Here is a 14,701-nt window from a genome sequence, read left to right as displayed (position 1 = left end):
ACGCCCCATCACCCGTGCCAGTCCCCGCTGCCAGGAAACAGAGGAAGGAAAGAAGGTAATGCAGACGCCCAGGGCACTCAGCCGTGCGCCACCTGGGCACGGCCTTACCGTCCTTCTGACGGTTCCAGATTAGATTTTGTGGCAAAATCTACCTTGTGCTGACTCCTTTTATGCAACCTGCAGCCAAACAATATCTCTTAGCAAGGTGCTTGCATTCTCCCTCTGACCATAGTAATATAATAAATAACAGAATTTGGAAGAAGCAAGTTTGTTTAGGCTAGTATTTAGCATACATCTGAGGGTGGGTAGCAGGATTATATTTAGAACTCTGGGACTCTTTGTGAGACCTAGGTAGACAAGTAATTATTGAAGAAAAAATAAAGAATATTTATACTAAGGTGATTTTTAACAGCTTGTCCTCTGCAGTCTAGAAGCCAAGAGAATAGACATGTGAAGAAATAATTTACAGTTCAGATCTATATCTAAGAAGTCTAGAAAGGTACACTAGAAAAATCTACAAAGTACTAAGGTAGCTACAAGGAAAGGGATACCTCTTTATCAGGGGAAAGATAGCTGTAATCAAGGGCAACTTCACAAAGCAGGTTGAGTCTTAAAAAATGAAAAGTAATTTGTCAGAAGAGTACAGGGAAGCATTTCAGATGAAGGAATTGATAAAAGCATAAAAAGTAAGAGCAATTTTGTAAACTAAGAATAATAATGCAGTTGAAGCTTGGCGTGTTGTTAAAAAGGTACTGTGATGAAGTAGAGAAGAGAATATACTGTGACTTTATATGTCTGTCCTGTATTTTGAAATTTTGTTTAGTTTCTGATTTTTTTTTCACTGATGCTTGGGTGAATTCATTAATGAATCTTTGAGGTGTTTGTGTGCCTGTATCCTGCTGACATCTAGTATTTCCCAAATGGTTTGTTGAAGTTTTTGATCATTGGAAGTATTTCTTAAAGAAGTAAATATTCATCTGAAGACAAATATTGACTTAAGCTGTCATTTGATACAATGTTTTAAATCTGTGTTTTAAATAAAGATTATGTCTTTTATCTAAATATTCTAAATAATTTTAACCAAACATGCAGATTTGTCAGGAGAACTAGACTTGGAAGTGATATTGAAGGAAGAACAAGAAAAACCTGATGGAGATGAAAAGAACCGTTTACAGGTGAGTAAAACTATGAACTTAAATTTCTGGTTTAATACCATTTTCTATGCTTTAGCAACACAATACAGTGTGTAACAGAGTCCATAACAAGTAAAATTGCCTTTCAAAATTACCCTTTTAGAATTAATAGATAATAATTTAATAGTTTCTATAGCACTTTAATTATACAACTTAAAATATGTTAGAATCTATTATAATTTATAGTTTGTCTTTGGAATTGAGGGAAAAAAATTTCCTGACTTGTTTACTTCTTCCATTTTTATAACTTCATTACATGATTAAGAAGGTGATATCAAATACTGAATCATAAGATTAAGCAGTTGAAATTATGAACAATATGACGGCCCCTGACCTAGATATATGTAAAGAGAAATCATTCCCAGTGGCTCAAGCTTTTCCATTAAAATTGCCAGCCACTGATGCCAAGATGAAAGATTCATTCCGCCTGTGATCTCAGTATAATTGACTTGGAATGAACATTCAGGGAGAGAGTGGGGTCATAGAATCAACCCTAGTTGCCTATTAAGAGAATCGAACCTTCTAGATTGGACCTTTGTTTTTAGGGTACAAATAGTAATGTTCTAATTTATTTCATTTCAGGGTGGGAAATCAGTAGATATTACTAAAAATGCTTTATCCACTTTCTTTGGTGGATGTTAGAACAGAATATAACTGAATGTAGGGGCTTCCTGGGTAGCTCAGCCGGTAAAGAATCTGCCAGCAATGCAGGAGACCCCAGTTCAGTTACTGGGTTGGGAATTTCCCTGGAGAAGGGATAGGGTACCCACTCCAGTATTGTTCGGCTTCCCTGGTGGCTCAGACAGTAAAGAATCTAGTATTCCAAGCATGTCCTGAACAAAAAGAACCCAGTCTCGAAAATGTTTTTTCATCAAATAAACTATAGGTCCCCGGGATATGCTTGTCAGTCATCTTCAAAGCTTTGTTTCAGTGAAAATAAATAGACCTTGAAAGTGATAAACTAGATATTGAACATGTGTTTACCAAAAATGAGGAGAGTTTTTATAATGATGCAGAAAATTAAAAAAGTAGGGGACCAGGTAGTTACATTTGAAGTGAAAGAAGACCAAGAGTTTGATATGTAAATGTCAGACAATATGAGGCAAAATCCCACTAGCTGGAAATTAGACATCGGACAGACACGTCAGTCGAGTCTGTGGCTTGTCTGCTCCGGTAAGATGAAACACGTAATTCGAATAAACAGTCACGGTGCTCCTGCTGTCGTTAAAAATACTGATCAGAAAGGCAAAGCAATACAGGACTGGTTCCAGAAGCCACTGCATGCGGATAATCGCAGTGCTAGTGATGATGAAAGCGTGGAACCCGATTTAGAAAATGGGAATTCTCCTCCACTGAATAGTCACAGAGCATCCAAAGTGTATCTATGAAGAATTACAGAAGGATATGCAGAGGTTTAAGAATGCAATAGACATGTTACAAGTAGTGCTGTTAGCTTTGGAAAAAGGAGAACGTTCAGTTTCCAAAAGAGGTAGAGGTTCATTTGCTCTTGCTTTGGTTTTTCCCTTTCTGGATGATTTGGTCCATTTTGATTTCTACTTATGAATAAAGTGGGGTCCTCTAAATAGGTAATTGTGTAGAAATAGATTATTTCTGCCATCCAAATAATAGGAATTCAGGAAACTGTTTTCATGTCTTTTGTCCTTCAATCAATCTAATTCTGTCTATGTCAGTCTTTCATTTGGACTGGGAAACCCATTTAGCTACATACTATGTAACCATCTGAGCCAGAATAAGCACCAAGGAAAGTGTTTAAGGAGTATGATCAACTAGGGTTTTGCAGTGTTTTTTTTTTTTTAACTTTGTTGGATTAAATATAAGTTGCATTTCCACAGAATGGGAAGAAAGCAGAAGCTGAGAGAAGAAGGGACATAAACACGTATTCCCTCTAATCTCTTCATTGTGGTTGAATATGTGTGATCTTCTCTGCTTTCCTCAGTCCCTGGGCACTTAGATATCCAACATGGCCAGGATGTTTTTAATAACAAATATGTGCCCTCCCACATATGCCTTAATCACCACTTTCAGATGTCTCTTGAGAGAGACCTCTTCACTATGTTGTTTACTAAAATGTAGTAAGTTTTGGCATGTGTGATTTTATCACATAGGTAGTATGTGTGTGAGAGAGTTGGTCAGTCGTGTCTGACTCTTTGCAACCCCATGGACTGTAGCTGGCCAGGCTCCCCTGTCCATGGATTTCTTCAGGCCAGAATATCGTTGGAGTGGATAGCCATTCCCTTCTCCACGGGATCTTCCCAACCCAGGGATCAAAGCCAGGTCTCTTGCATTGAAAGCAGATTCTGAGCCACCAGGGAAGCCCATAGGTAGTATAAGCCCTCAGCAAAAAAAGAAAAAAAAATCAAGTGTTTATCTCCAAAGGAAAGAACTGAGGTTTGAGATGCTGTGAGATTTTTCTTTCTTCAGTAGCAGGTTTTTAAACTTGCTTGCTCTTTTGTGTAAGACAAAAAAAAGAAAAAAATGTAGCTATTCTCCTTTAAAGAAAAAGGAGAATGAACTCTACCCCAACTAATGAATTAAATTACTTTGCCGAAGTCACGCTTTTAACTTACCTGATTCATTTGAGGAATTCATTTGGTAATTTTATCAGATTCAAGATTACAGAATTGTATCCTCTCTTTTGGTGCCATAAAATGTTAGGGAAGACCACTTTAGGGGCCTTGAACAAATCATTTAACCTGTTTTTATTTTAAAGCTGTTATTGGTAAATAGTGGGGCAAAGGTAGATAGTTATTTCTATACCCTCTAGCTATAAATTTGATGGTTATTGAATGTGGAATTGGGAAGCATTACTTATATTCCAGAATTCCACACTAACTAACACCTCCTCAGTTTCATTCTGCTCCTGTGTTTTGGTAAACTTTGGTTCGTATATTTCAGTGAACACCATCAGGTTTTTGCTATCTCCTGGATCCAAATGAAAAAAGAATTGGAAAAGGCAGTGTGGAAAGAATAGCTTTAGTGCAGAAAGAAGAGAGTTTCCTTTCTGTCTCTGAGGCACTAAGGTGTCACATCCTCTACATCTGACTGTTTAATGGAAAATCTAGGTGGTAAAGACCGAAGAGGACAGATGTTGTGTGTTTTTATTTCTCTATCTCTGCCAGTCAGATGGGGAAGACTGGATGTGAATAATTGCATCTTATGAAGAAAGCCTTTCTTGAAATTTTGGGAATTTTGTTTCTTTCCCTCAGAAAGAAGCACATTTTACAAAAATCTCAGTGACTTGTAAGTGATAAAATTAATGTAAGCACAAATATATTTTTATCACTTAAAATCAGGGCAAACGCTGAGTCAAATAATAAATTGAAAACAGAGTCTCTAGAATTAAGTACTAGCAATTATTCTTAGTGTCAAACTTTCATTAAAGGTTGAAGGAGAAAAGCAGCACAGAAGTAGTGAAGTGAAAGCATCAGACAACGTATGCAATGCTGCTGCTGAGAGTCGATTGATTCAGCAGAGAAAGAGTGGAGGAAATAACAAGCAGGTGTTTCCTGCTACGGAGAGTAAAGGTTCTGATAGGTAAGCCTATATCAATATTTAACAGTAGGTCATTTGTTACTTTCCTGTAAAATCATTTCTAACTTGAGCTAATGTTTGTGATTTACGAATTTTATATTTTACTAGGGATATAGTTATTTTTAATACTTTGTCCTTTAGCCTTAATACTAGAGTTACTTTGTTAACATACCACCATGTTACAGTATTAGAGTATTCTGGATTTAATTGCATACTTGCCTTAACCAGTGTGTTGTATATTTAAATTTATTTTATGTCAATAATGAACATCCTTTCATTTCAGTGTGAGGACTTCTTTCAGCATTTCTCATGAGGCGGGACTAGTGGTGATGAACTCCCTCAGGTTTGCTTTGTCTGGGACGGTTTTTATTTCTCCTTCATTTCTGAAAGACACCTTTTCTGGATAGAGTACCCTTGGTTGGCAATTTTCTCCTCCTACCACTTTGAGTATGTCCATGGATGGAGGCCAAACTGTTGCTGGTGGCAGGAGAACTGATGAGGCACCTGCCTTTCATCCATGATGCTGACGTCACTCATGTGGGTGGTTTACAAGTAAACTGCCCCCTGCCCCGCCTAAATTTGATTTCTTCTTTCATGGTGGATGTGCCACATCTCATTTTAAAAATCACCTAAATTAAATGTTACCTTTTTCTTTGAGGGTTTTTTTTTTTTTTTTTTTTTTTGGCTGCACTGGTTCTTTGCATCCGCAGTGCTTGGGCTTCTCATTGTGGTGGCTTCTCTTGATGCTGAGCATGGGCTCTGGGGTGCTGGCTTCAATGGTTGTGGAGCACAGGATTCATTGCTCCACGGCATGTGCTATCTTCCCTGACCAGGGATCGAACCTGTGCCCCTGTATTAGCAGGCAGATTCCTAAGCACTGGAGTACCAGGGAAATTCCTAAATTAAACATCAATGTATTTAAAAGCAAAACAAAAAATATAGTGTAAATCTAACCATGGCTCCCATGTCTAAGAATCATTGTGTTTAGCCAGTTGACTCCAGGTTTTCAGTGTAGCCCTTGAGGTTCTTCCCAAGGTCTTTCCAGATGCGTCTCTCCACTTTCTTCCATGTGTTTTGTACTTTTCCTTCCAGATTCCTAGGAAACAACCCAGATGCCCTGTGCCTGATCTGTGTACTCACATTCTAATCTCCAGTAGAATGATTTCTTGCTTTTCTCTTCCTGTTGACCTCCTCTCTTCACTTCTGTAAAGCCTTCCTCATTTCACTTATCACTTTCTTGTTTTCTTGCATATGCTTGGTACTTCATAACTGTTTTGTGTATTAATCAATGACTTAATATGGGTAAGAGTTGGAATTTTACAAGAATTGTTTTTTTATTCTTTATTAGTCGAATTATTTGAAAACAGTGCTTTTTTGTGGACTTTTTAAAGTAGTGATCGTGGTGTGCCCAGGAAGGAAATAGAGAAAAAGAACAATGACAAATGGACACAGGAAGAACGTGTGATTGCACCAATATTTGAAAAGACCGTTTCACTGACTGGTGGCCTGCTGCACGTGAATGGTGACAGCATTTTAAGGAAAGCGGATCAAGATGATGGCAGGTAACATGGACAAATTCTTTATTTCTAGGGGAAGAAATATTAGCACTGAATACTTCTTCTGGAAATAGAGCAGCATAATATAGTATACAGGCCAGGAGAAGAGAATCTTCAACTCTATTGGATGAACACTGCAGAAAGGTTAAGGAGAGGACCCGTGCCTTTGGCAGGAAGTCGTTTCAGTAAATAGTCCACTTGGAAGCTGGACTGTAGTGAATACACATAAACAGCTCCGTAGGGAGTACTTCTGGGAGAGGCAATGGAGACCTGGATGGTAACTGAAGAGGAATGTGGAGTTCAGAGGAGTTTGTTTCTTGTTTTATGTTAAGACGGGAGCTTGTAGAGTGTGTATGCTGTTGGAAATGAGCCAGCAGAGGAAGTGTTTATTGAGTTTAATCTTATTTGCATTTCCAAATTAGAAAGCTTATTGATTGTATGACATTATCTGTAAACTATTACAATAAATTAATTGTACATTATTATTATTGTACATGATTATTATGTACATATGTACTTCTGTTCATATGTAGTTTTTGGTAAGGGCTTGTTCATTGGCTCTGAAGCATAATATTCTTGTGTAAATGAATATGTAGATGATTACTTAGGTTAATTCTATCATACATAGATTTTTTAAAATTATATAATCATGAATTTACAAATACTTAGGTTATACTGAATAGGATTTAATCATTCCTTGATGATTCTAGTTGATAGTATCATCATGGGTAGCTATGATTTTTCTAAAACATCACATCGTATTAACTTCATAGTTGTTCATAGCTTCCAGGGAAAAGGGGAGGATTTTGTTTTTTTCAATAGAAACAATTAACAATCTTTTACAGTTTATTACTTTGGGTGATAAAGATCTAAATGACAAAAACCATGCTTCCTGTACTAGAAGTGTCATTAACACATATTGTGTGCTCAATAAGTGTATGTCAGATGCATAAAGAAACAGCAGAATGGTTGAATGAATGTGTATTGATGAATTTCTTTACAAAAAACAAATCTTTATTGAAAGTAGATTTCCTACATCTAAATATTGCCTACATCTAAAGTCTTTTTGTTTTGTTAGAAATATGTTTTAAGATTCAGAATTATCATTTGTAGTTATAGCTAGACATGAAATAATAACATAGATTCATTTGGTATCATATTACTTAAAAAGACTTCAATATCACTTTCTCAGCATATTTTGGAACAGCAGTGTTCAGGCCAGATTTCCTGGGTTTGAATTCTGGGCTGCTGGTGAACTGCTGTGTGGTCTTGGGCAAGTTCCTCAGCCTTTCTTTGCTCCATTTCTTCCTCACTAAAGGATCTAATATATTACCTATCTCCCAGAATGATCATGAGGATTAAAATGCCTTTAAGACATGTCAAATACTTGTAATAATGCATAGCCATTGCATAATAAGCCGTCAAAAAGCTAATATCATGGTGATAAAAAAATGGGTTTCTTTCTTATAAGGACTTAGGGAATACTTCCAAAATAGGTTTTATTGCCATAAAAGTTGTTATGCCCAGAGTCCGAGTCCCCAAAACTGAGAGAATAAGACGTCCACAGCAATGCAAAAGCATAAAGGGGTTTATTACAAGCTCGAGCCTGGGCCTAGGTTTCATCCAGCACAGTGGAATCTGACAAAGGCCCTGAGCTCTGAATCACATATACTTTTATACAGACGGTTCTTTGTTTCTGTAACAGCATAGCTGATTGGTTAACCCATACGCGCGCGCGGGACTTTTAAACCTCGCATCCCTATCTGGATTGGCTCGGGTCTGGCGCAGGCGGGGGCTATGGGGATTTTTTCTGATTGGTCGAGCTACACTGCCTGCGGGAGTTCCCAGAGCCTCAGCTTTTCTCCGGCCTAGCCTCCCGAGTCTGTCCCATTTGGTCCTAACAAAGTTAGTTCTTATTAAAAATGACAACTGCAAAAAAACCCTGGTATACTGCTTCTATCACATAACGCAAGTAATGTTAGGTTTTTCCTTCTTCTTTGATCTAAATTTAATGTTTTATTAATATTACAGATATATTTTCTTTGTCCTTTAATGCTACTCTTTTTTGTTGTTTCATCCCTTTATAGAAATTACTTATGAATGCAAAGATGTTATATAAAAAAAACAAATGTAAGGTATTGTTTATATTTTTGAGTTATTAAATTTTAGTCTGAAAAGAATCATTTGTGTTTTTTTTTAGGACTGCAAGGAAAACAGCATATGAAAAGAAGAAGGTACAGTAAAAAAAAATTAACTTTAAAATATATTATCCTCTAAAAAATACTTTGTAAAAGGAATAGTGGCAAAATAGAAAATCTCCCTTTGCTGAAGAGACATTTACTTTGAAAACATAATTTAGAAACCCTGTTGATAGAGTTATCCTGTTGATAAAAACCTGTTCTTTAAAGAAGGCTCTGCTTTTGCTTTGATAAAGATATTTATCACCTTTGTACACTTGGTATATTTTATACATATTTTAAGGACATTGTGAACCAGTATTATTTATGTGTAGGTCAAAGAACAAATTAATTTCATGAATGACCTTGATGACTTAACTCAGTCATCTGAAACTGCTTCCAAGGATGGTGATATGCTTTACTCTAAAAATTCCCCATTGCCATCTGGCAGGTGGCTGAGGGTGGTGGACCCCCCCGCCCCGCCCCCCCGTGCCTGTCAGCCCTCGTCCACCTGCTCCATGAACAGCTCAGAGCTGGCTCCAGCTTTCCCAGCTGGGTTCTCCCTCACAGTAGAGTCCTCAAGGACAGGTGTGTTTAACTGGTGTCCTCAAGAGGTGCAGGAATGCTCCCCGTGGATTTTTTCCAGCAGTTGGTAGAAACCAAACACTCTTGAAGTTGATTGTCCTTCATTGTGCAGAGCTCCCGAGTGGCATCTCAGAGCAGAGGAATTCACTCCCCCACCCAATGGCCCTCTCAAACACGGACCGGGTCCCATGCCCGAGGTCCTAGCGGCAGATTTCCCACAATGAAAAGCTCTCAGGAAGAGCTCGGGAAAGTAGTATTTGTAATTCAAACCCATTTGCCTACAGCAGTCAGGTAGGGACACACCATGGCCTCTTCCAAGGAGAGGCCTTTAGTATTTTCCATAGGAATTGATCTCAAAATTTTTGCGACTGTCTCTCAGAGCCGGGACCCTGATTGTGGTTTAGGCCAGGACCGTGTGCTACACTGAGGACGGCATTACCCGACCAAAAGTCCCTCTGCTCTGGAGTAAGCGTGTCGGTCACACCACGCACGTCATCATCTTCAGCGTCTAAATCAGAGTCTGTTCTTGGCTCCACTGTCATTTTTTTAACCAGTACCCTATCAACGCCCTTTTCATATCATTTACAGTTTTTCAGTTAGTACAAATTGCGACATCAGTTGTAAAAATACTTTTGTACACTTTAAAAAGTTCTTTAGAATAAATTTATAAAAGTCCCCCTCCCACCAAGGAAAAAAAAGTTTAAAAAAACTCTTGCTACTAACAGTAGGTATTCTGGCATTTGGTAGAGATTTCCCTTCCTTGATCGATGATTAGGTTAGTTTATCACTTCCACTGAAGGTAAGGAGGAAACTATCGGCAGTTCAGAGACCACATCGGACGTCATTCTTGTACTTGTAGAAAATGAACCCTCTGCTCTGTGTAGTGTCCTGTGTCAGTACAAGGAAACAGTGATACATATGCCATAGTATACATTCAGTGATAATTATGTTTCTCATTTTATTTCCCCCATCTTACTATTTTAAACAGTATGAAGAGAGAATGAAAGTTATTGCAGCAGAAAATAATCTCATGATTCTCTAAGAAGACCTCTCTAAATTTTGCCTTATTTACCATTAGTGTATATACCATGAATGAAATAGGAGGATTATTTTGTATTGATATGTTTGTACTAGAGAAGTAACTGTGGTTTGATGTAAGAGGACTAATAGAGTCAGAAGACCTGGTGAAAAGCCTGCAGCTTACTTATACAGTTTTAACTTCTTCCTTTCCAGAATCATTATCGCTAATGAGTTAATTGATGTTTGTAGAAGTGCTTAGTACAGTTGTCAGTAGGTAGAAGCCTGTAATTGCCTCTTAAAATGTTAGAGAGGTAGCATGTTCTCAAGAAAACAATTTTTGTATGGAATTTAATTTATTTAAATATATTCAGAGCTAAGGCTCTTACTTGAAGTAGCTGTATAGGAAGTATTAGATGCAGTGTTTTTAAAGGTAGTGAGTGATGTTGTTATGGAATTATAATTGATTTACAATATTCTGTTAGATTCAGGTATACAGCACAGTGATTCAGACATATATGTATATATATGTGTGTGTATATTATACAAATGGGGCTTCTCTGCTGGCTCAGACAGTAAAGAATCCACGTGCAATGCAAGAGACCTGGGTTTGATCCTTGGGTTGGGAAGATCCCCTGGAGGAGGAAATGGCAACCAACTCCAGTATTCTTGTCTGGAGAATCCCATGGACAGGGGAGCCTGGTGGGCCACAGTCCATGGGGTCACAAAGAGTTGGACATGACTGACTAACACATATACACACACACACATATTCCTTTTCAGATTCTGCTTGTAGAATATTAAATGTAGTTCCTTATGTTGTATAGTAGATCCTTCCTGGTTATTTTATATACACTTGTCTATATATAAAATGGTATGTGTTAAACTCAACCTCCTAATTTATCTCTTCCCCTACCCCCTTTCCCGTATGGTGAGTAAGTTTGTTTCCTATGTCTGTGGGTCTCTTTCTGTTTTGTAATAAGTTCCTTTTAGATTCCACATATACAGAGTATGACTTGTCTTTGTCTGACTTACTTCGCTTAGTGTGATCATGTCTAGGTCCATCTTTGTTGCTGCAAATAGCATTATTTCATTCTTTTTTATGGCTTCATAATTTTCCATTACGTAAATATTCCACATCAGATACAATTTTTAAGTGTAGTCAGATCTATAAATCTTTTATTTTAAGCCTTCTGTGTTTGTTGTAATTCCGAGAGAAGCATTTCCAGTTCTGAGCTTCTTGAAAAGTCCCTTGGGCTTTCTTTCTCCTTTCATGGATTCATCAGTTAAGTTCAGTCGCTCAGTCGTGTCTGACTCTTTGCGACCCCATGAATCGCAGCACGCCAGGCCTCCCTGTTCATCACCATCTCCCGGAGTTCACTCAGACTCGTGTCCATCGAGTCCGTGATGCCACCCAGCCATCTCATCCTCGGTCGTCCCTTTCTCCTCCTGCCCCCAATCCCTCCCAGCATCAGAGTCTTTTCCAATGAGTCAACTCTTCGCATGAGGTGGCCAAAGTACTGGAGTTTCAGCTTCAGCATCATTCCCTCCAAAGAAATTCATCATGGATTCATTGTCTTCCATTAAATTTTTGAACCTTTGGGAATCTCTGCTTGTATAAAGTCTGAGGTTTGTATCGAACCTTATTTTTCCCATTTGGAGATCCACTTGGTGCAGTCTTTTCATTGTATAAACATACAGGTTAGTCTTTCATTTCAGAGGAAATGATGAAATGTCATTTTATTGAGTACTAACTAAAAGTCTCCTTTGTCTCACTTAGGTTTCTGACAGTGGTAGAAAAGCAAAACATCAGTTGCGCAAAAACCTCATGCAGAATGAAATTACCAGCCTAAGACTGGAAACAGACACAGTGAAAAATCAGAACCAGGAACAAGAAAAGAAATATTTTGAGGATATTGAAATTGTAAAAGGAGAGAATGATTATCCTCAAAAGGCAAAAAAATTGAACAAGGAAACGTTGACAAAGGCCATATTCCAGCATACTGGTCAGCTTAATGTTCCGATAGCTGAAAATACAATGCTAAACCCTGAGCTGGAAAATGCAAAACAAAGCAAACAAAGACTGAAAACAGAAGTGGAATCCTACCGTTCTAGACTGGCTGCTGCCACACATGATCATGATCAAGGTCAGACATCACAAAGAGGCCTGGAACTTGCCTCCCAGAAAGCAGAAGAGAAGAGGTTACGCTTGCAGAACCAAATGAAGTTTGATATGGCTAAGCTGGAAAGTAACAATAAGATGCTTTCCCAGCAACTTTCTAAAATGAAAAATAAATTCAATCAGCTAAACATCAAGCTGCATCAGACGAGAGATGATCTCAGAGAAAAGACTTTGATGTTAGAACGTGTCCAGAGAGACTTACGCCAAACAGAGTGTCAAAAGCAGGATATTGAACACATGTATCAGAACCAACAAGGCAAAGTGAATGAATACCTTGGAAAGCAGGAATCCTTAGAGGAGAGAGTATCTCAACTCCAGAGTGAAAACATATTGCTCCGACAGCAACTGGACGATACACAAAACAGAGCCGACAGTATGGAGAAGACGGTCATTAGCATCCAAGACCAGTTAGAGCAGAGCATGAGAAAACATGCTGAACATGAGAAACAAGTCCTGATGTTGGAGGAAAGAAACAAGGAGTTGGTCAACAAATGGAATCATGTAGAAGAGAGAATGCGTCAGTATGAAAATGAGAAAGCAGAAAGAGAAGTAAGTATCCAGGAGAAATAATTCTCTGCCTTCCTGAAAGAAAATTCAAAGTGATTCTTAATTCTGGCTAAATGTTGAATATAAAAAACACACAGGCTGTGAATCTATGGTCTCTAAACCAGCCTAAAAGCATACCTTGTATCCAGCAAATAAAAATTAGACCCGAGAGATGCTTCACTTGGAGTGGAGACATCATGTCGCTTATGAAATGTTAAGAGATTCAGTTCTAAATTTTTAATATAGATGGGTATTAGTAATTTACTCTTTTACTATTCAGATAATAATTTTAATCTCTATGTAACCACATGTCAGTATCATGATGAAGCAGATAAAAGAAACTCTCAAACTTAAATTGAATATTTTGAAATTAAGCTTCAGTTACATGGATTACCGTGACAGTCAATTCCAGGCTTCCCAGACGCTATTACTTATATATCATACTTTGGCTTCAGTAGCTTGTCATACTTTTTTGTCATATTTGTTGGTATAATTTTAGTTTTATTCATGTAAGTTTGAATTAACTTGGAAAACATTTCAGGCTTGAGTCATTTATTCTTATGGCCTCTCAACTCTTTAAAGAGCTGTAATTAAATTGAGAATTCATTGACAAATCATTTAAATATACTTGTCATTAAATCATAATTTGGGACTCAAGTGGTGAGCTTTAACCAAGCTCTTCTTGATTTAATCTTCCCACTGCTATTTACGCTATTTACTTAGAACATTTTTACAAACAGTTTGCTCCTAATTCTCATTTTGAGGGTCAATTACTGTCATCTGAATACCAGTTTACCCAATAAAAATGGAGGGTGGCAGGATTCGTGAGCAGCAGGAATGGAGTGAGTCAAGGAGAGGGTTGTAGGGGCTGCGGTCAGGAGGCAGGTGGAGGCCAGGTTATCGAGGCTCCTTGAAGGCATAGGAGCAACCTCATTTTTAAAGTTTCATTATTCTTTTATATTGGAATATAGTTGCTTTACAATTTTGCGTTAGTTTCAGATGTACAGCAAGTTGATTCAGTTATAGGTATACGTATATCCATTCTTTTTCAGGTCCTTTCCCATGTAGATGCCTGCAGAATATTATGGTTAGCCAAGGGTAAAGATGGGGAGGAGGGATAAATTAGGAGTTGGGGATTAACATAGACACATGACTAGATATAAAATAGATAAGTAGCAAGGGAATGGCCTTATTTTTTTGCTGAGGAAGGAATCTATTGGAAAGATCTGAGCCCTGGATTGAATATGTGAAGATCTCTGATGTTAATTGAAACCTCTAATAAAGAAAGAGGAAAAATGTTTTCACAGTGTGGAATTTTCCACCGCTTGTCCCACCTACACACCTGTTTCGTTCTGGACGTGAGGTGGTGAAGCTCTGCAGATTTATCGGGAGGGGCAGGGTGTGGACAGTGGGGCTGCCTCCTTCGTCTGAGGAACTTAGTATCAGGAAGGCCAGTGGGGAGCCCTTCTGGGTCTGTAACCACATTCAGGGAGGAGGAAAATAAGGTGAGTTGGTGTCCATGGTGATAGTTTTCAAAGTACACGTGTGGAGTTATCTATTACTAACATAACATAATAGTAAAGTAATTTGATAAACTCAGTGACAAAGCATCTTATTAGGCAGTTGTGAAACACCTTCAAGAACTGTCTCACACCTTCAAAAAGCAGTCTGCGTTGGAGGCATCCCTGGACGTCATATCACGTCACCGTGACAAGTTAGAAGTTGAGGCACGGGATTTAAAGAGCAACTTATGTCAACTCACAAGTCAGGTATGTGTGAAATTGAATGTGTTGACAGTTAATACGTAGGATAAAGTGTTTTAGGATGCTCATTTTCATGGACAGCTTTCTTTTTATTTTCATTACTAGTAATTTACTATAATTTTATTTTTTT

The 14,701-nt window shown here is 38.0% G+C and overlaps 1 protein-coding gene across 1 annotated transcript in view; it reads left to right on the top strand.

Annotated features, from left to right (window-relative positions):
• LOC120868620 (ankyrin repeat domain-containing protein 26-like) overlaps nt 1-14,701 on the top strand; it is a 73,735-nt gene that overhangs the window by 41,237 nt on the left and 17,797 nt on the right. The window contains exons 17-25 of the mRNA XM_040247331.1: nt 1,093-1,175; nt 4,597-4,748; nt 5,029-5,088; nt 6,137-6,307; nt 8,502-8,535; nt 11,861-12,811; nt 13,861-13,895; nt 14,181-14,313; nt 14,428-14,577. Coding sequence (XP_040103265.1) covers nt 1,093-1,175; nt 4,597-4,748; nt 5,029-5,088; nt 6,137-6,307; nt 8,502-8,535; nt 11,861-12,811; nt 13,861-13,895; nt 14,181-14,313; nt 14,428-14,577 — 1,769 coding nt within the window. The remainder of the gene's footprint in view (nt 1-1,092; nt 1,176-4,596; nt 4,749-5,028; nt 5,089-6,136; nt 6,308-8,501; nt 8,536-11,860; nt 12,812-13,860; nt 13,896-14,180; nt 14,314-14,427; nt 14,578-14,701) is intronic.

Source organism: Oryx dammah, unplaced genomic scaffold (genome assembly GCF_014754425.2).
Source record: "Oryx dammah isolate SB20612 unplaced genomic scaffold, SCBI_Odam_1.1 HiC_scaffold_10, whole genome shotgun sequence".
NCBI lineage: Eukaryota > Metazoa > Chordata > Mammalia > Artiodactyla > Bovidae > Oryx > Oryx dammah.
This window is presented reverse-complemented; position numbering and strand designations above follow the sequence as displayed.